General features: G+C 42.0%; 1 protein-coding gene across 7 annotated transcripts in view; it reads right to left on the reverse strand.

Annotated features, from left to right (window-relative positions):
* TLN2 (talin 2) overlaps nucleotides 1-20239 on the reverse strand; it is a 421584-nt gene that overhangs the window by 64488 nt on the left and 336857 nt on the right. For all 7 annotated transcript variants that reach the window (XM_081293079.1, XM_081293081.1, XM_081293082.1 and 4 more), the window contains 9 exons: nucleotides 16227-16320; nucleotides 13873-13962; nucleotides 11933-12055; nucleotides 11583-11726; nucleotides 10145-10306; nucleotides 4289-4429; nucleotides 3699-3880; nucleotides 2278-2410; nucleotides 55-156 (listed from right to left, as the gene is read on the reverse strand). In XM_081293079.1, coding sequence (XP_081149205.1) covers nucleotides 55-156; nucleotides 2278-2410; nucleotides 3699-3880; nucleotides 4289-4429; nucleotides 10145-10306; nucleotides 11583-11726; nucleotides 11933-12055; nucleotides 13873-13962; nucleotides 16227-16320 — 1171 coding nt within the window. The remainder of the gene's footprint in view (nucleotides 1-54; nucleotides 157-2277; nucleotides 2411-3698; nucleotides 3881-4288; nucleotides 4430-10144; nucleotides 10307-11582; nucleotides 11727-11932; nucleotides 12056-13872; nucleotides 13963-16226; nucleotides 16321-20239) is intronic.

Genomic DNA, 20239 nt, shown 5'->3' on the forward strand with positions numbered 1-20239 from the left:
AAATCCATTACCCCCCAAATCCCCAGCAGGATCCCCTTGGTACATGCACATTACCTTATGTCCCAGCTGCGCTGCCTCTCCCCGAGCTGCTGTGGCGATGGGATCAATAAGGTGCCCGATTTCCTGTACCACTGAAGTCAGCTGCTCCTGTAGGGCCTGATAAGGGGAGAACTGTCAAGTTCATCTGACAACAGTTCCCCATAACACTGCACTGATTTGAAAAGGCTTACATGAAAGACGAGGGAGGCCACATAAAATGGACATCAAAATGCCAGGCTGCAACACCAAGCTGCTGTAGAAATCCTGCCCTGCCCAGTGGCAGGTCATCATTCTTCCCATAAGAAAGCAGATGCAAGCTTAAGAACTGTGGGTCCTACTGGCTCCTTGCTCCTCCTAGCCCTGACAACTGATGCCAGTGGTATCTTTACTTTAGGTTATTCAATACAGTTACTGGAAATATGGAATATCTGTGGCTTTCCAAGAAGGAAAGACAACTATGTTCAAATGGAGACAGATAATTGGGGTCTGAGGGAACATCCAGGTCACTGTGTTCTCAGAACTTGAGGAGGGTGACGTAAAAATGAGATCAGCTCTTTGAAAGCAGGACTACTTCCCCCATGGCATAATTTGAAAATGCCAGGTGGTACACACACTGAGCTCAGTCCAGATAGCTCAATGCACTTGGTGGAGTGTGCACAAAGGTGGAAAATGGTGCCCTCAAGGCTTTTCTTCTTGCATTTGAGATGGCTTAACTTCTCCACCTCAAAGAACTGTAAAGAGGCTGTAAAGAGATGGGGCATTGAACTCAAATCAGGAAATAATTAGCCAGTAGCAGAAGAGATCTGACTCCTTTGTAGGGATCCTTCACTGGAGAGATTTGGGATTGAGCAGTTTAGAACATTGGACATTTTAGGTCCACACATGCTGACATGGAATTAGGTGATTCCTGACATAGTGGCATGTTCTGCTGATAAAAAATGAGACTCTAACTTTTGCCACTTCCCCATAGAACAATGGTGCCCAGGGGCCGAGGCTTCAGCCAGAGTTTACTCTGAGAGGGGATGCCTAATGTGTCAGCTGGAAAACAAACAGCTATAGAGATGAGGCTGGCAGAGAGAAACTTCCGAAAAGTCCAAAGGTCTTATTCAGCTAATTCCTTATCTTCACATTTATTATGTGAATATAGTTAAGAATACCAGAATATTCTAGCAATGTTTTTTCATCACAGGTGGTTTGTTAACTTGAATATGTCTAACTAGGGGGAGTATATGCAATTGGAGGGGGAATTTTCTTCCTAGTGAGGAAGTTCAGACAGGATATGTTTTGGGAGTGATAGTGAAAGGATGGGGCACCAAGGGGCTTCCTGAGATGCTGGTTATCTTTGCTCGTTGATCTGGGGGCTAGTTACAGAGTGTGTTCAGCTGGTGCTAATCATAAAGATATACACATTCTGTGCATTTTCTGTATGAATACTACACTTTAAACAGGTTACAACAGTCATTCTGGCATTCTTCATAGATGAGAATGTTTCTTCTTCTTCACTTCCTGGAAATGGGTGTGTGTCTGAAGTTGGAGTGAAAAAATGAGCAAGCCTGCCTGGGCCTGAGAGAAAGGGGCCGGAGCTCATGGTTAATGAGTTCAGTGGCAGTGATGTAAATGTCAGCACACAGACCATGTATACATATGTATTAAGTACCTCTGGAGTATCAAGCACAGTGCTTTAAAAGAAAATGAAAAATGAATCAGGAAAATGTACATAGGTACAGAAACAATTCAAAGGAAAATTCCACTCTAAGCTTTGGAAAAACCATCAAGAAAGGATAAAGTGGCTCTAAGTTAATAACAAGATACAAAAGGTCCCTAAAATACTAGGCAGAATCCTTTATCTCTGAATGAAGAGTTTAATGCCAAATCTTCCCTTTAACCAAAAAGTGCATTGATGAACTAAGACTAAAGAGAAGCATTCAAAATCTACATGGCTAGGCCTGCTGTGCTGATGTGTTAAAATGCGTAAGGCAACCCCACCTTAGAGAGACACAATTATCTGACTGATAATTTCACCCCAAATTTCAGCCACATTTGAGCTTTCTACAGCTAGGTATATTCCTTCCCCAAGTCATCCTTCTCTTCTCAGCATTTTCCTTCCCCTCTCCCAGAAACTTCCCAGGTTGGTTCTACAGGAGAAGGTCCAATGATAAAACTCTAGTATTAGGAATATCTTGATCCCATTCTCTCTGCTCCCTGCCCCAGTGAGCTGGCCATAGAACCCCAGCCTACCTCCACAGAGATGTCATCCCTCGTTGCCAGGCTCTGGCTGACAGCTGCCAGAGAGGCTTGCTCAATGTCCCGGATACATCGGTTGATGCCATCAATGGAGTAGTCACATTCCCTCTGCCCAGGGGCCTTGTCCCTGGAAAGGACAGTGCAAATCAAACACAGGGTAGGGTCTTAAGTCCCAGAAATTGCTCCAGCATTGGTGAGCCAGGAACCCCATCCCCTTCTCACTTGATCACCTTAATTAAGAAGTGAATCTCTGACCCTTCCTTGGCAATTCCTCCTGGCAGAGCCCAGGCAGGTCTTAATTTGGCATTGAGATAACTCTATGTGTTTCTAGCGGAAAGGATATTAGTACTGCCCTCTATCTCAGGCTAATGCCAGGCAACTGCAAAGGAAATGGTTTGAACTTGTTTTCTCTATTCAGTGACTTAAACAAAGGACCTTCAGGCTGGGTATGGCCTCCCAGTGGCTCTGGAGGCCAAGGCAGGGGGATGATGAGTTCAAAGCCAGCCTCAGCAAAAGTGAGGTGCTAAGCAACTCAGTGAGACCCTGTATCTAAATAAAATACAAAATAGGGCTGGGGATGTGGCTCAGTGATCAAGTGCCCATGAGTTCAATCCCTGGTACTACCCATAGGACCTTTAGTAAAATAATAATAAAAAAATAGGACCTTTAATAAAAATAGTAATAATAATAATAATAAAAATAAAAGTTAAGGACTCTTTTCAGCACAAATATACTATGTTCTCTACATTGCATACTAGTCACAAACTCATGGGCTGTACTAGTTAAAATATCTAATGAAAGTCATTTGAATGTCATTAACAAAAAGTTAACTGTGGTTTTTAGCTTCAAAATCAACCAGAAAAAAAATATGATTAGGGAGCTAAATCCATTCCATGCTGTTGGGTATTAACTTTGGCTAACCTCAGAAATGTTTCATATATTCAGGTGATTTTTTTTTCAGCGTCCTACCATCACCAAGGTTGTCCTAGATGCCCCAAATTACTGTGGACTATAGAATATCTTTTTTTTTAATCTTATTATCAAACTAATTAGAACCCCAAATTCTGCAAAACAAACTGTAATACTCTCTGCCTAAAAGCCTGGGTGTAGACAATAAGGTATACTGGTTAGAAGAGCTAGGACCTACAGCCTGGGGTGACTATGGAAACGTCATTTAAATCTTTTTGCCTGAATTTTTTCATTAGTAAAATGGAAACACGGCAGTATATACCTTATAATATTATGATGATCAAATAGGGTGACATAGGTAAAATACTTGGAATAAATCTGGTGTATAGTTAAGTGCTATTAGAGACAAAGAAAAAGATGACAACATAAAGTTAAAAGCTTAGTGGGCTTATTCCCTTCCTCCCTATTCGATGCAGGTTGAAAGCAATCTCCAGACAGCAACTGACCTGATAGACGTGATGAGACTCTTAATGGAGTCAGATACAGTGTGTGAATGTCCAGCTAACACAGACCAGGTGGGTGGGTCTTTGGGGTTGATGGCCAGAGAGCGTGCAGTGCGGATGAGGTATGATGAGCTCTCCAGCATGGTCTTGGCTGAGACCAGGATTGGTTCCTGTGCCTGGGAGCCCTGAGACCAAACAGCAGAGAGGTTAAGGGCAGGGCATGCAGACATGAGTGAATAAGTCAGGTCCTAGAAAGTCTTTTTCTTATCTAGTCACCATCTCTGCCCTCTCGCTTATACAAGGTTTGGATGATGGGCACTTTGATCCATGTTTGCTCCTTAAATAAAAATTTTTAGAATCACACATCCCAAGAAAGAATCAGCCCAAAACCTAGGCACAGAGATTGTTCTTAATATAACAATATTATCTCTCAAGAGATGTATAATCACTGAGTTTCATAACTCTGTGCATGTATCACCATCAAAAATAACAGTACCCTACATGATGACAAAGAGAAATTTTGAACTACTCATGTTCATTTTGTGTTACCACAGATTAACCAATGACCTTGGTTGTTGGAAAGGGTTCCTTACCTCAGAGCTGATCTGGGCGGGAACACTGACAAACTCAGGGTTTGATGCAAATGCTGTTAGGTTTTCTACTGCTTCAATCAAGGGCGCGGTGGCAATACGGCACTTATTGCGGTTGTCTTCAGAGAAGTCCCCATCCAGGGCCTAATGGGAGAAAAAAGGATCTTTCATTCCACTGAGAAGCACCAATCATCTCTAAGCCACAGGGATTGCTTCTGAGAGAAGAAAGATGGTTAAATGGGAGTAACACTGAAAATGTTTGCTGAATTTACAAATTGGAGAGATTCCTGCCATGGATCAGAGGAGCCCAGCTAGCAATCCTAATAAAAAAGGTCAGATATGTAGCTTATAGGACAGTTGGCCTCAGCATCAGTTGACTCCCATTCAGAAACCATGCTTCCCCTGCAGGAAGCAGAAACCACTTAAACAGCGCCTGCTCTTCTCTCTCACTTGGGCCCTGCTGTCAAATCTGGCTGCAGAAATCACTTTCAAGAATATAATCCTTGGGCTCCTCTCCTTCATTTACATGCATATTAAGTCTATTCCCCCCTCCCAAGTGACAAAGACAATTTACACTGTGTGGCAGTTTCAATTTATCCAAGTTTTACCTAGATGCTCCTACATGGCAGATAGAGGTGGGGCTGGCAACCACTATCTTGCAATGAACACAGTGGAACCCAATAGGAAAGAAGAGGCAGGAACTACCTTCAAAACCACAAGGACAAATCTCACTAACTGTATATTTAACGAAAAAGGCCATACACAAAGGGGGACACTGTATACAATCCCATTTGCACAAAGTACAAAAAACAGGTGAAAGTAATCAAGGATGTTCTCAGTCAGGTCACTCTAAAGCTGGTGGACCCCAAGGCAGCACAAGAGGGCTTTCTAGGCACTGTACAGATCTGTTTCTAGATCCAGAGATCATTACTTACTGTGTTTGAAAAATTGAGAAATTTTATTGAGTTCTACACATGAGGTGTGTTTTTCTCCAGGAATCTTATGCTTTATTTTAAAACAAAATTAGCAGTGGGTAACATAAGAGTCTAGTGATCAGTCATATCACTGAGTAATGGCCAGGGTGGATGAGAATCCAGGAGTAGACTGTGATCCATGCCAGCTGTCCACAAAGGGTTAACACTTGGATTCAAGGCTTCCCAGCACCCGACTCCAGCACCTGACTCTACCCCTTTAGGCATACGACTATTAGGTCCAACAGCCTGTGACCCAGTGACAGCACTACTACCTCCTAGCAAAGGGCTCCACGTGAGAAGGCAGTTATGCTTGCAGGAGAATGTAAATTTCCTTGTTAGACTACCAATTAAACTTTTAATTTAATCCTTATGAACAATATATAAAAGCCAATTTAGACAATTAGTGAACAAAAAAACCAGAGGCACTTGTACTACGCAGCAGACTGGGTCTGAGACAGGAGTATTCTGTTTTTCAATAAGGCAAGAGGAGGCAGGCATGGTCGGTTTGAAGGCTATTTCTGAATAATAACTGCATTCCAATCGAGCCTTGGCAGCTTGGGACAGTAATTATACATCCACAATGCTAATATTTTCAGAGTAATTCCCATGAGCTGGGCTAATTTACCATCTTGTGCGAATATGGCGCCTGGCTTGCCTTGGCTCTTGTCCTACAGGCACTTGACAGACACTGCCTTCCTCTACCGTCTCTGATTTGGCCACTCTTATATGCTCAGCGGAAACTGTACATGCCTGTTCCTTCTTGCTCACATGTACGGTCTCGTCTCTTAACTGCCACTTATATACCTAGTAAATGTTAATTTCCACAGCCAGCCTGGCCATGTAGTCTCAGCATGCTGTTCCTGTTGCACTGCTAACATCATGGACTCCTCAAGGTTGGGTGCACTAGGCCTCAGGGACATTTGGGACTCCTCGTGGAAGGCAGGGTGGATGACACTTGGCAGAAGCCTTATACAAGCAAACCTAGCACAGGCAAATGAATGAAGCAAGCAGACAGCCAGAGAGGGCTTTGGAGTTCCAAGAGGTTGGGTCCAAGTTACACAAATGACACCTCTTGGAATGACAGGGGCTTCTACTGGGCAGAAGATGTTCAACCTTCCCTTGGTACTGCTCATACCTCCTGCCTCTCAACTCTGTACTTGCTCCACAGCCTTTCCCGACTCCCACAGCCCTTAGTCCATTGGGAAACAAAGCAGTTCATTAAGCCACCAACTTAAAGCCGATGACCTGAGATAAATCCCAAGGAGTCAAGGAATAGTTCTCAAATGATCTAATGATCAGTTCCATAAACTGCACTAACTGGAAGAAAACCTTTTAGTTGTTGTTTTGGGTTTAGCTTTTAAGCATAGATCCTAAAAGTCACATGTCCCGTAGCCCATCGCTATTCATAGGACAGGGCACTGAATGACATGGACTAGAATGCCAAGCTCTCTCAATCACTTTCCCTCCCCTGTTTTATAAAAGGAAAAGTCATTTCCTCCAAAGGAGCATTTGGCATCAGAAAGGACGATTTGCACAGATATAATTTCACTCCTAAATTCTGCTTCCAGTGAGCATGGCTGAACCACCCCAATAATCGGAACACTTGAATCCACCCACTGAGGAAATGTGAGTTTCCTTGTAGACATTATACGTCACAGAATGTCCTTACACCAGCTGTACTAATGTAAGGGCAAACTCACCTGGCCTCATGCCCAGACCCATCAGGACAAGGGCACTCTGGACCCCTGGCAGCTGCTGAAGGTTCTCAGCACAATCTCAAAGGCATGAGGGAGAAACACTAAACCCCCAATTTTCATAAATAAATAAGTAAGTAAGTAAGTAAGTAAGTAAAACCTGATTTTCCAAACAATAAAACCTTAAAAGTGACAATTTGCCAAGGTCACCCTGCTACTTACTGGCATGTCTTAAGCCATGACCCAAGACTCTGGATCCCTTCTCTCCTTAGGCAAGAGCAAGAATTAAAAAAAGTAAGAAGCCCAGAGTTTTCTCTCTTTTTCTTCTGAGGACTTCTATCTTGCCAATCCAAACATAAGGATGACCAGGAAAACATACTTACAGCCAAGTCAAATTTGATTAAAGAGAGCTGGATCGGGTGTCTGTGGCACACACTGGAAATGCTTAACTGCAGAGCTCTTGAGCTTTAACTCCAAGGAGAGAGGCAAGGCCAAACTTTAATTTCTCAGAAAAACAAAAGCTGGTGTTGCATAATTTATACTTGGCACCCAAACCTGAGTGACTGCACATTTAAAATAACATTCCATTCCACAGAACCGATCCAAGGCTGGGTAATGAACAGAATAAAGAGAGAAAAGCCAGCAAGGTGTAGGTTCACCAGTTGAGAGACAGCAGCCGCAATCAGGGATGGGTGTCCTCACTTGCTCAGCATTTAGTGCCATTACTGGGGCAGGAATGTATTCTTGCATAGCTATGTTTGGGGTTTTAAAGGATGTCACCAATAGCGATTAAAAGTCCCCAGACACACACATTCTACATATTCTCCTGCTCCTGGTGCTTCTCTTGCTGATTCCCCACCCCTTTTCATGACTGTAAGGGTGTGGCAGCTGGGATTATGCTTGGGCACATCCTCACAGTTAAAAAAAATCAGCACCAAGAGGCAATAATATTTAGAGAAAAATGTAGCCAGGAGGGCAGCTGTCTTAAGTGTTCAGGGAATTAAATATTCATTTGCTTTTCTATTTGACAGGATACTTAGCCATTTCTTGAAATAGGAAATCTATTTAGTATATAGTACTGAGTGCTACAATGAAGGACTTTTACATTGTCATAATAGTAAATTAAAGCCAAAGCTCATCCTTCTGGTAAACCCTGCTACATGGTGGGGATTGAAAAATCAGGCACATTTTGATGAGTGAAGGGCAATATGTTCATCTCTGCTCCTCTTGCACTGCTATGAGTTCCCAGGGTGCTCATAGCAGACAGGCCTTTATGTTCATGTTACAACCAGCCTACACTCCTCTTCTGATGCTTATACATAGGCCTATCTTTCAGGCCATCACACAAGCTCATTTGCTGCAGGGAATTGCAAAGAGGGTTTGACATGGTGAGGATAATCTGAAAAGAAGTGATCTGAACAGAGATGTTTTATATAGATAGGTTAGGATTTAAAACCAAGGTGGTGACAGAAAAGACAGGGCTCCAGGAATTTCTATAGGATAAGGAGGTCCTTCCCTCCCCCAACTCCCTTAGTCTGTCTAAATGTGTTTTTTAATAATCAGAAAATGATTGACTTTAACTGAGATAAGTTAATTATGAAGCAACCCACAATGATGTTACTACTTAAAACTATATTGCCTTTGCCATCCCCACCTTCCAAACTTACAGACAAGCACTGTGAACACAGAGTCTTTCTTCCTAGGCTAGCGGCATCAGTTTCTCTCTCCATCCCAACAAACTGATCTCTATGCCAGGGTTGAAAGCAGGGGCTCTCTTTGAGGCCTGGATTTGAATTCTCACCGATTACTATTGGCTGAGTCACACCTTGCAAAGTTAGTTACTTAACCTCTCTGGTCCTCAGTGTCACATCCGTAAGATGCACCATGGTGGTATGGATTAAATGAGTAATACACACAAAGCACAAAATAAACATTAACAAATCTAAGATTCATTAATTGTTAATACCAGGAACTGATGGCAACAGAGGTCAGCTGTTACCTGAAGGCATGGGGCACCTGGGCACTGGTTCAAATGTATTTATTCATTTTCAACTTAGTTTATTATTGCCTTGAAATAGACAGTCTTTTTAAAAATAAACAAACAAAAAAAATCTATGTTGAAACAGCTAAGAAATTGCTGACTGGGCTAGTGGCCCCCTGCTCTCACCAGCCGGATTCTAGCCACTCCTGGGCTGGATCCTCTCTCCTTTGGCCTTTGCTCAGCTAGTTCTATTCACTAACTTCTGGCCTCCAGGGGAAACTGGGAGGAGTCCACTCTTAACAACAAAACAGTCCTCACCTGAGAGAGTGTGAAAGCCCCAAAATAAAGTTTTACCACATCCAGTGTTTTTCCTTGGGCACTCCAGGCTTACACAGAACTGGTGCCTTGCCTCCCATGACAATGCTCCTTTGAAGGCTGGGGATGGGGTGGGGGGCTTTGTGGTCTGCTGTCTGGGTGCTGGATGTTTTCCCACAAGGTCAGCTCCCAGCTGCCTGTTTGGTCCCCACGTAGGGAAGACCACATGGCCTCCTCACCCACCTTCAAAGACCACAGCCTAGCCATCTCCATTCCTTCCTTGCAAGTGCACCTCATACATTGCCCCATCCCCATCTGCCCAAGAACTCTAACATAAAGATAAGCTTGTTAGAAACACAGAATACTCAGAAAAGTTGATGCTCCACTAAAAAAAGAAAGAAAATGGAAACAGATATAACTAGAATACATATCAAAGAGATTAAAACAGTTTTTTGAAAAAGTGATTTCCCCCCCATAATTTCCCATTTTCTTTTCCTTCCATATCTACTCTTTATCCAGATATATCCAGATTCATCACCTTAGCAAGAATGGCAGAGCCTCTACCAGTCCACTCAAACCCATCTTAAATCAACAGAGTTTAAGTACTACCTGTGCACAGGGCTAAGAGTCCCCATAAACAATCCTTCAACCCAATTTATGTCCCTAAGCACCTCATGTGCAGAATTTCCCTATCATCTGAAATGTTAGTAGAACAGGTTGCTGGTTTTTCCTGATGAGTGTCTCCATTAGTGAGGAACTCCTCCTTGAAGACCGAGTCAGAGGTTAAACCTCACCAGCCTTAGGTCTTAGGAGGGCAGAGCTTCAACCCCATTCCTCTGACTGCTCTGCAACAGGTGTTACAGGGACCAATGGGGCCTGTGATACAGTGACCTACCTTGATGGTCTTCACCAGGTTGGCAGTGCTGTTGGCGACCTCCTTGGCTGACTGGACAAAGTGCCTCTTGGCCACAGGGTTGGCTGTCTTTGATGAGGCGATGCGGCAGGCATTGCAGAGAGCCGAGGTGTGCTTAGCCACAATTGTGGCAGCTGACAGAACCTACAAAGCATGGGGTGAGGTTGGGGGCACCCCACACTTCAGTGCAGAGTGCCTGGAAGCTTCCTCAACTCCCATGTCCAGAACCTGGGCAATAATATGGCTAGCTCAGCTGCCCCCAAAGGCACTCCAAGAAAGGAGCGGGCAAGAAACATTAAGCAAGAGAGAATGGAAATAAATAGAAAGGGGAAGAAAGTGCTCATGTAGCAGGCTGGGCCTCAGACAATCTTAAAGGGGACATGGTTAGCTAGTCCTTGGAACCCCTTGATAGGAGGTCCAGGGTCAGGCCAAAGCCTAGACATATGTAACTTAAAATTTTCTAGTAACTACATTAAAATAAGTAGAGAAACAAGAGAAATTTAAATAACATATTTTATTTAACTTGATATATCAAAAAATTCATTTATCACAAAAATCAATGTACAAATACTGTTAATGAGATTTTATACTTTTGTTCATACCAAGTCTTTGAAATCCAGTGTATTTTGTATATTTACAGCTTTTCACTATTTGCACCAACCACATTTCAAGGTAGCCAGGGGTCACCACATGGGAGAGCCCAGGTCTAGATGAGTAAAACAAATGTCACAGTGGCCTGCATTCTGCTCCTCCTCGGGTGGACTGCAGCATCTGATGAAGGGCTCTGGCTTGGGGAATCTCCACAGGCTCCCCACAAACCTCAACCCCTCTGTTCTCTTAAATCCCCAGCCTCCACTTTGCTGAGGCTCCTACCACCCCTGTGGCCTTCACTGGATAAGAAAGGCCTCTCAGGTGCCTGGACACTCAACTCTCAGCTGCATCAGTCCAGGTGGTCTCTCTGGCTCCTTTCTGTGCTATGGATTCTGAGCCTGACTCTGGGGCAGGCCTCTTTGCCATCATCTCTGGCATTGTCATAACACCCCGAATGCTGAATTTTCCAAACTTTGCCCAAAAGATTAGGAGGCAAGCAGGTGGAAGATCAGGTGTCACTCATGTTGAGCCCTCAATGCTGAGCACAGAGCAAGCCCCCTGTGACTGTACCCTGGATTTTGTGGAGTTGTGGGACTCCTCATGTATATCACTGGGATTCTTTTTCTCCTTCTGCCTTCCAGTTCCCTATCTCTGACCACCTACAAATTTCTGCTTTCACCACGTTTTTCAACATCTTCCAGGGTCTATATCTACAGTATATTTAACTGGCTTTGAGAACTCTCAAAGAATAGGATTCTTTACTAATTTCCCATAGTTTCCTTCAACCCACCCAGAGGAGCCTAAGGAATAACACAACCCATGTGGTTACCTGTGATGGGCTACTACCAGGGTCCACCAAGTTCTGGCATGCCATCTGGATAGCCTGGTTAGCCCTGGCAAACTGGATGGGGTCCACCAGGCCCTGGTGTCCTGCCTGGCTGTTTGGATCAGAGATGCCGACCAGGTATGCAGCCTGAAAAAGGAGGAGAAAACCAGAGCTCAGGCTCCCAGAAGCCTGTGGGAATGTCCCGCCAGCAGGAACTCCCATGGTTTCTATGGTGGTGCCTGGAGAAGGAGCTGGAGCTCTCCCATGCCTCCCACAGGGGAGTGGTCACTCCTGGTATCCACTGTATGGCAAAGGGCACTAGCCTGGAAAACCTGAATGGACCAGCCCCTTACCTGAGCTGCAGCCTCTGTCAGCCCACAGAGCGCCTTGGATGCAATCCCCACACACTCCCCAAAGGCAGGGAGGTCCCCTGTCTTGGCATTCTGTGAAATTCCTGCCATTGACTCTCCCAAAACCTGTAGAACAACCAGAGATACTCTGTGCTGAGACTGTTTCAGATGCAGGGATACAGAAAGCTACACTTGCAACTTAAACATTCAAGGTCACTTAATTTATAATATTTTCCATTCTCCATTACTTGCATTAGGAAGTAATTCAGGAGGATTATACTATTTATGTTCCATAAAGAGAAAAAAATAATGAAAGTATGAATCTTTCATCTAAAAGCTATGTAGACATCAAGAGATACAGTTAATATACACAGACATGAAAGTATAATCTATACATGGCATCCCATGGGTAAATAGCCCAATTTAAGAACTATTAGTTCCCAGAATATGAAAATCACATCCATTGAGCTGTAGTTGAAGTCCTACTCAGAAAGTAGAAGATGTACCCTTCTGGGAATCATCCATTTACTTATTGACAGTCAAATTTAAGTAGATATTTGTTAAAGATGTTTCCTAAATATTTTAAGTTTTTTTGCCTTATTTTAAAAATCCCTGGCGTATTCTTTTTTCAGTCCTCAAAAATAACAGTTGAAAAGAACTCAGAATCCAACCCAGAGCAGTCAAATACCATGTATGAGGTCACATGGGTAGAGGGAGGTCATCTACACTAAATCTGCTGCTCTGTCTTCTATGGGCCTTGTCATGTACCAGGAGGACAGGGGTGCTTCCCAGGATCACAGACGAGGGTATGGAAGGACATTCACTCTTTGGAGACTATGGTTATCACCAAGTCTAAAACCCAACGCAGAACTCTTTCATTTTCCAATCAGCCATCTTGGATAGGTAAATGAAATAAAAGTGCTTAGCTTACATGAGGACTTGCAAATCCAAGAAGTTAGAGAGTATTTTTGTTTCCCTCCTCCCTCCTAACACTGCATTCTTCATTTCTTTGGATCTGAGCATGTAAAACACATGCATCCTCCCCTTAGACAACCCATAATTCCACAAAATATGCAGGACAGAGGAAATTCTAGTCTAAGCCTAACACAAACAAAATCTTCCAGACATTACCAATACAGATATCTCCACAAGCTAATGTGGAAGATCATGTACCATGTTACAAAGCCAGATGGCAACAGCCTGACAGTCATTCATCTCATTTGCATTTCATGGTCACCTTCTGATTTTGACTTGTTCTCAAAAGACACTGACATAATAATCACAAATCAGTGTTTCTCACAGTTTTATTTTTATTTTTTTCCATAATGGTTCCGCTAAGGAGTCTTTTTAGACTTCTTTTCCTAAACACCACCTTAATAAAATTTTGTTGAGTAGGATTAATGTGGCAAAAGCCCATAAGCCATGACATTATATTTTTCTAACACTTCCCCACCCCTTGCCAAAAAACAAGAACATTTCATTCCCTTGAGAATGCACACCATGGTTGGATGGCAAAAAGAATACTCAAAAGGATCTCATGTAGGCCAAAATGCCATAGGACTTCCTATAGTAGTGAAGTGCCAGGAGTAGGTCACACATGATTTGATTCACAGTGTCACCCATACCATCTGTGATATGATAGAAGCAATGGTTCTTAAAGTATGGTTCCTGGACCAGCAGACAGGACCTGGGAGCTTCTTAGAAATGCAGAATCTCAACTCCATTTCAGATCTACTGAATAGGAAACTTGGGAGTGGGGCTAGCAATTGGTGTTTAGCAAACCCTTTAAGTGATTCTAATGCATGCTAAGGTTTGAGAAGCCCCTGGGCACCAGGCTTCACAGTAAGGCTTCTCCATACATGCAGCCATATAGTGGCCAAGGGCAGATCCACCCCCACTGAGGAGCAGTGTGAACTTCTGGACTGTGGCACAGACAGGCTTACCTTGGAATTTTCCATCACACTCTCAATGCAGTCAAAGTAAGAGAGGTCACTAACAGGTTCATTGGGATTGTCCAACATCCCCTTGACAGTCTAGAAAGGAGAGCACAACTTAAAAAGTGAGAGAGAGGCATACAACAGGAAAGATTGAATGGGGTGTATGCCTGTAATCTCAGTGACTCAGGAAGCTGGGGAAGAAGCACTGTAAGTTTGAAGCCAGCCTTAGCAATTTAGTGAAGCCCTCAGCAACTTTGTGAGATCCTGTCAAAAAATAAAAAGGGCTAGAGATGTAGCTCAGTGGTAAAGGTCACTGGATTCAATTTCCAGTGCCCATCCTCCTCCAAAAGAAAAATAAAGATTCAACATAAAATGCCAACTATCAACTTCCCCTCTCCGTACAGGATTCCAGTCACAAGTGCTCATTCACTTAGATTCTTAAGAGGAACTGAGATCTTGATATCATGACTTTAGATTTCCTGCAACACAAGACTGACTGGGGTTGGAGGAGTCTCAGGATAGATTTGCCAGAACTGAGAATCTCTTGTTTCAGTTTTGTTGAGGAAGCAGAGATTTAAAGAATAAATAAATAAATTTAGACATTAATGCAAGGCAACATATTCATGGTCAATGAACATAACTTCTCTGCTGGAAAACTCTAAGGAGTTTAGATTCCAAGGACTCACTGATTCACTTCTTCATCACTAATAAGAATCCCCCATATTTGGATTCTGGAACCTTTCAGTGAGGGGCATGAAAAAGAAGCTAATTCCCCAAAGCTGCCTGTTGGGATGGTTCATTTATTTTGAGTTTTAAGAGAATAAAAAATGGGATTAGGGGTGTACCTCAGTGGTTGAACACTTGCCTAGCATGTATGAGGCCCTGAGTTCGATCCCTAGCACCACATAAAACTAAATAAACGAAATAAAGGTATTGTGTCCATTGACAACCAAAAATATTAAAAGAAAAAGAAAAAGAAAAAAAATGTCCACAGTTATTTCAGTCCCCATCAGGGAAATAGGTATGGGCCTGCTTCTCTGTCTCTCAAATCATGAAAAACATCAAGAGCCTTCTTGGTGTAATGGCCTTGGATCATGGTTTGTGAGGTACTCTTCCAGGGGAGGAGGGTTTGGGGAGGAGGGCCTGGGAATGCACCTATTCAATCTCCTTCCCTCTGATAGTAGGACCAAGCAGCCAACAAAATGACAATGGCATCTGAGTTCCGATGGGTGGGGAGTGATGGGAAAGGCTGAGCTGTTCAGTGAGAGATGCAAGGGGAAAAAGGCAGTGGAAAGGAGAAGCTCCTCTCACTGAAGAATCTCTTCTTGCTCCTTGGTTAATCAGAATTGTTTTAGTACTGCAAATCTTGAAATAGTAATAATTTTGGCAACCAGGATACTGTAATAACACAGAGTATACCTAGGCCAATGGAGTTCATTTAGATCAACAGTCCACACATCATGCATATTTGCAAAAGTGACCAGAGCAGAACAAGACAGAGATTCAACCCATGTAAGGAATATTCCCAACTGCTTTCAGAGTGCTTCAGTCTTGTGATAACAATCCCCTTCTCATTTCCAGCTGTGCACAATGGCCTATTGCCATAAACAGGCAGGGCCTTAATTAAATGCTTTGGAAGCTTCCACAGTTATTTCCACCATGCCAGACCCATGTGAATCATCCAGAAAACTAAAGGAGCACTGGGTGTAACCAATCTATCTCTTGAGATAACCAGGAGGACCTGCATTGGTGAGGTTTGCTCTGCCTATAAATGGAAACACTGATGTGTGTTTATCCACATACATTCTATAAGCACACATGGATTTTTTTATTATAAATACACCACCATGAATACAAATTGAAAAGCACAACTATACTTTGGGCCACTAGGAGCCCCATAGCCTGACTGTGTAGTGGTGTTATTCCTGGTCTCATCCGTGTGCCCTTACGTGTTACAGAATAAATCATACAGGGAAATCATTTTATTGAAAGTGACACCAATCCCAGCCTCTCTTTCTTCCCCAATTGTCCCAGAATAATCTCTCCAGTATTTTTTAGGCAAAGATTGATCATCTACAGCCTACGGTCAATACCACAGGGCTCTTCTGTGTAAAATGAATCCTTTAATAAAATAAATATTAGCCTAGTAGAAAAAGGGGAGCACTGATGGTAATCCTATCAAATTTAATTTCTTTTTAGTTCCTTCGGACCTGGATGGGAACTTTGGCTTCAATTGTCTTGCAGGAAAGACAGAAGGCAAGGACAAAGGAGGAAAACACCTCGCCATGTAGGGAAGAAGAGAGACACCAGTCCCCTGTGCACATACACTCTTCCATCCTTAGGGCCCTTCAGGGACTTACCTCAAGCTCCCGCAGGGCGTTATCACACTCCTTCTGCCCGGGGGCTTGCTGGGTGCACAGGGTGATGAGCTGATTGATGCTCTCTGTCACAGCTCTGAAATAGGGACAGAAAAAGAATTTTATATAAAAATGTCTTCAATAATTTCCCCAACAATGTTTGGCAGGCTTAGCAGAGATAAAATTAACTTTCTATTTAGGCTAGGGTCTTCATGAGTCCACTCCCACAGGCTCCATATGACCCAAGAAAAATAACACTCACTGAAAATAAAATGAGACTCCTTACCTTGTTTCTGATTATTCATTTGATTTAACCTTAAGGGATACCAATAGTTCTTAAAAAGAAATTAGGACTACCTTTGGATATTCATAAGAAAAAATTCACAACAAAGATGCAAAGAAATCATATTAACACTGTTCAAGATCTTTCATTAGCTGTCTATAGTAATGAAAGGCTGAGTGAGGCTGCTTTGGGTAGCCCTTGTATATTTATACATTTTTAAATATAGGCGGCAAAAAAATGTGCCCATGATTTCTAACATCTCTACTTTCCAATAAATTCTGTATGAATTACTAATTCCTAGCAGATTTCCAAAAATTATTCTTTAAAATAGTGATTTCCTTTATTAACATGAGACTCTTAGAGACTCTTACATGATTTTACATGTATTTCTATTCCGAGAATTTAAGATGCTACTGGATGTTTTGCTACATTGACAAAGAAACATTCTCGTTCCCCCCGCCCCGCCCCCAACATGCCCTACTTAACTTGTCCTAGGTAACAGCATGGATAATTCAGAAAGTCACAGTTCATTAAGTTGATTTCTTTATGAGATGTGAGACGCAGGTTGAGTATTTTTTGCCGTTCTTTGGCATATGAACGCCAATTGTTCTAGTACCACTGATAAAACAATCCTTTCTCTATTGAATTGCTTTTGCAACTCCAATGACAATCAATTGACCATCATTGAGTGGCTCTACTTCTGGACTCTACACTGTTCCACTGACTCATGTATTTTTTCACCAATACCACAGTCTTGATTACTGTAGCTCTGTATTCTAAGTCTTAAAACTGAAAAGAAGTGATAAATGCTTGAGGAGATTAAAAATGCTTATCATACTGATTTGATCATTACACACTATGTGTGTGTGTGTGTGTGTGCGTGTGTGTATATATATATATGATAATTATCATTCTATACCCCATATATATATATAAATGTTATGTATTGGTTAAAAAATAGAATACCCTTGTGTTTTATACATGAAAAATCTGAGAATTGAGCTAACTGAGCTAACTGCCTAATGGGGTGCTACAAATAAGGTGTAGGATCAAGACTTAAACTCATGCCTGCCTGTCTGACTCCAAACTATCTTTTTCTGCAGGGCCATAATGGTCCATACTTTATGCAGAGCCTAGAATTCTATTCATATTTCCTAAGCACTACAGCTAAAGGGCAACTTAAAACAAACAAAACCACATATTGTAGTTAATCACCAACATTGTCTAATATAAAAGATGCCTCATTTTATTAGTTAAATCAGCTTTGCAGCTTGCCACAGAATATCAAATTAGATGGAAAATGATGTTACCAACGTACAAAGGCAATCAGCTTAATTATTTGATGAGATACTTCTTTTAATTCTAAATTTAGCTAGGGTGATGGAAAGAAGAAAAACATTCTTGAACTCAAGAAAGAATCCTCAAATAGCTTCTCTAAGAATGACATGGGTAATTTGTTTACAGGGGGAAATTGCTTTAATTAGAGCATCACAGGGAGGCACTATGCTCTCCATCTTGCAAAGTAGAATGACAGACAGCTGGACAATCCCTGTTCCAATGATCCTGATGGGCACAGTCCATGATGCATGCATTGAAGTGTCCCTCAGAGTCTAGTGCCATGTCTTGTGTGGTGGCTGAGACCCACCTTGGGGTAGGAGACAGGCTGGCAAAGTCAACATACCAGGTGGAGAATGCTCTCAACATAATGGCAGATCATTTGGAGAATATGTCCACATATCACAGAAGCTTTCCATTCCATTTCCTTCTTCCTGAAAGTGTTGCCTGTTTATCTGTTCTTTTTTTTTTAAACACCTAATTTCTGTATAAAGATTTTTCCATTTAAAAACTAAGTATTTACAATTGGTGAATCCAGAGGATACACAGCTGTGGGAAAACTACTGATTTTCCTATTCTTTTAACTTTTTTTGTAGATATGAAAAATTTTCAAGTAAAAATTTGGCATTAAAAAAGTAAAACCAACAGACTTAATAGTTTGTGGTTAAATAATCCACAAAATGTCAGAGCAGCATCACATGTCTAAATGAGTCTCCTGGGTAAATGATCCATGCCCAAAGAGCATTATTTAGGTAAGATTAATCCCCACAACTCATTTTAGAGTCTGGATACATTGCTAAATAATAAACTAAGTGGTCTAGAGGCAAATGGTTATGTATGCTTGACAATGAAAAATAATATTTTTATGTTTGAAACAATGGTAGCTATTTGTACAGACAAAGGAACAGTTAATATAATTTTGTAATGTTATTTTTTAAAATTTCAATAAATCTCAAGAAATTATAAATTGATCAGTTTACATTATAAAAAAAAATCACCAAAATTACCATGAATCTAAATAGATCTGATCTTTTTTTCCCCACAACTTTTTGAAATGCTCATAAATTTTTAAAATGCTCTGGGTTTATTTTTAAAAATACAAAAAAGTTAGATGATCATAATTTCACAATCTATAGGTATCATTTTCTTATATTTAAATCTTTATCAAAATAAAGATTCTTTATCTTAAAAAAATCAGGATCTGCCACCTCAGAGGTTAAAAAGGGCCCTCTTTTAAAAATCATTTAGTGCCCAGAGATACTGAATTGATTCAACTGAAGTTTGAGAGCTCTGGCTGGAAATTTTAAATAAAGAAATGAGTGAGGGCCTGATGAGTTGCGACTCAGTGGTAGAGCACTCACCAAGCACGTGAGAGGCCCTGGGTTCGATCCTCAGCAACACATAAAAAGAAATAAGAAAAATTAAGTTATTGTGTCCTACTACAACTAAAAGATAAGTATATTTAAAAAAAAAGAAAAAGAAATGAGAGAAGAAAATCAACAAAGTTGAGCTTCTGATCATCTATGAAGCACAAATCACCTGATAAGAGGCCTAGAGGGAATACAGCAGCCTAAGACAGCTCCCTTCCTCCAGGAAGGAGGTGCTTAGGAGGGAGAAAGGAGCCCATCATATCCACCCATAAGTATTCCCAGGGTCCTGTTATGCCCCAGGCATGGAGAGTAAAGACAAATAATACAGTTTAAAGATCCCCAAGACAACAAGGTGCTTGCAATCTAGTTAAAGAGGCAAGACAATGAAAAAGAAGAGACACAAAAAAGAATACGAGACAGGCCATGGTGGACCTGCTGAAAGAGAGGACAGATAAATGTGGAAATCCACAAGGAGCATGGAAGAAAATGAACCTCAACTGTGGGGCAAGGGTTCTGCATGGAAGGAAGTGCTCAACGTACACTGCAGCAATTGGGAAAGTAGGGGTGAATGTGATTCTGATTTGGAAAAAGGAAAGAGAACTTTCTAGATGAAATCAACAGAGAGCAAGAGCCCTATTTCTATTTTTTCTTTTTATATAGCAGAGGCCCTCCTCCCCTTCATGCTGCTTGCTGGATTCTCCTTTTTCATTGTCTCTGGAGACAGGAGGAAGCCTGCCCAGTAGAAACCTCAGACAAAGGTAGCCAGAGAGTAGGAGATGTCTGGGAGCTCCTGGGAGACCTTCAAAGGACAGGATAACAGCGAAAGTCCCCTGGGTTTCAAGGCAGCTTCACGCATTGAGGCATCTCATCTCTAGAGTTCCTCTGGCCATTATGATGGTTATGGTATACGTCTGGTTGCTGGGAAGGGGCTCAGAATAGATATGCCCTCCTTTGCCCAGGTACATGCTAGTTGGGGAAAAGGCTACTGAATGACTGACAAAAGGTCTTCAGCTTCATCCAATTTGTCA

The sequence above is a fragment of the Spermophilus citellus genome, assembly GCF_964194105.1.
Source record: "Spermophilus citellus genome assembly, chromosome: 4".
Taxonomy (NCBI): Eukaryota; Metazoa; Chordata; class Mammalia; order Rodentia; family Sciuridae; genus Spermophilus; species Spermophilus citellus.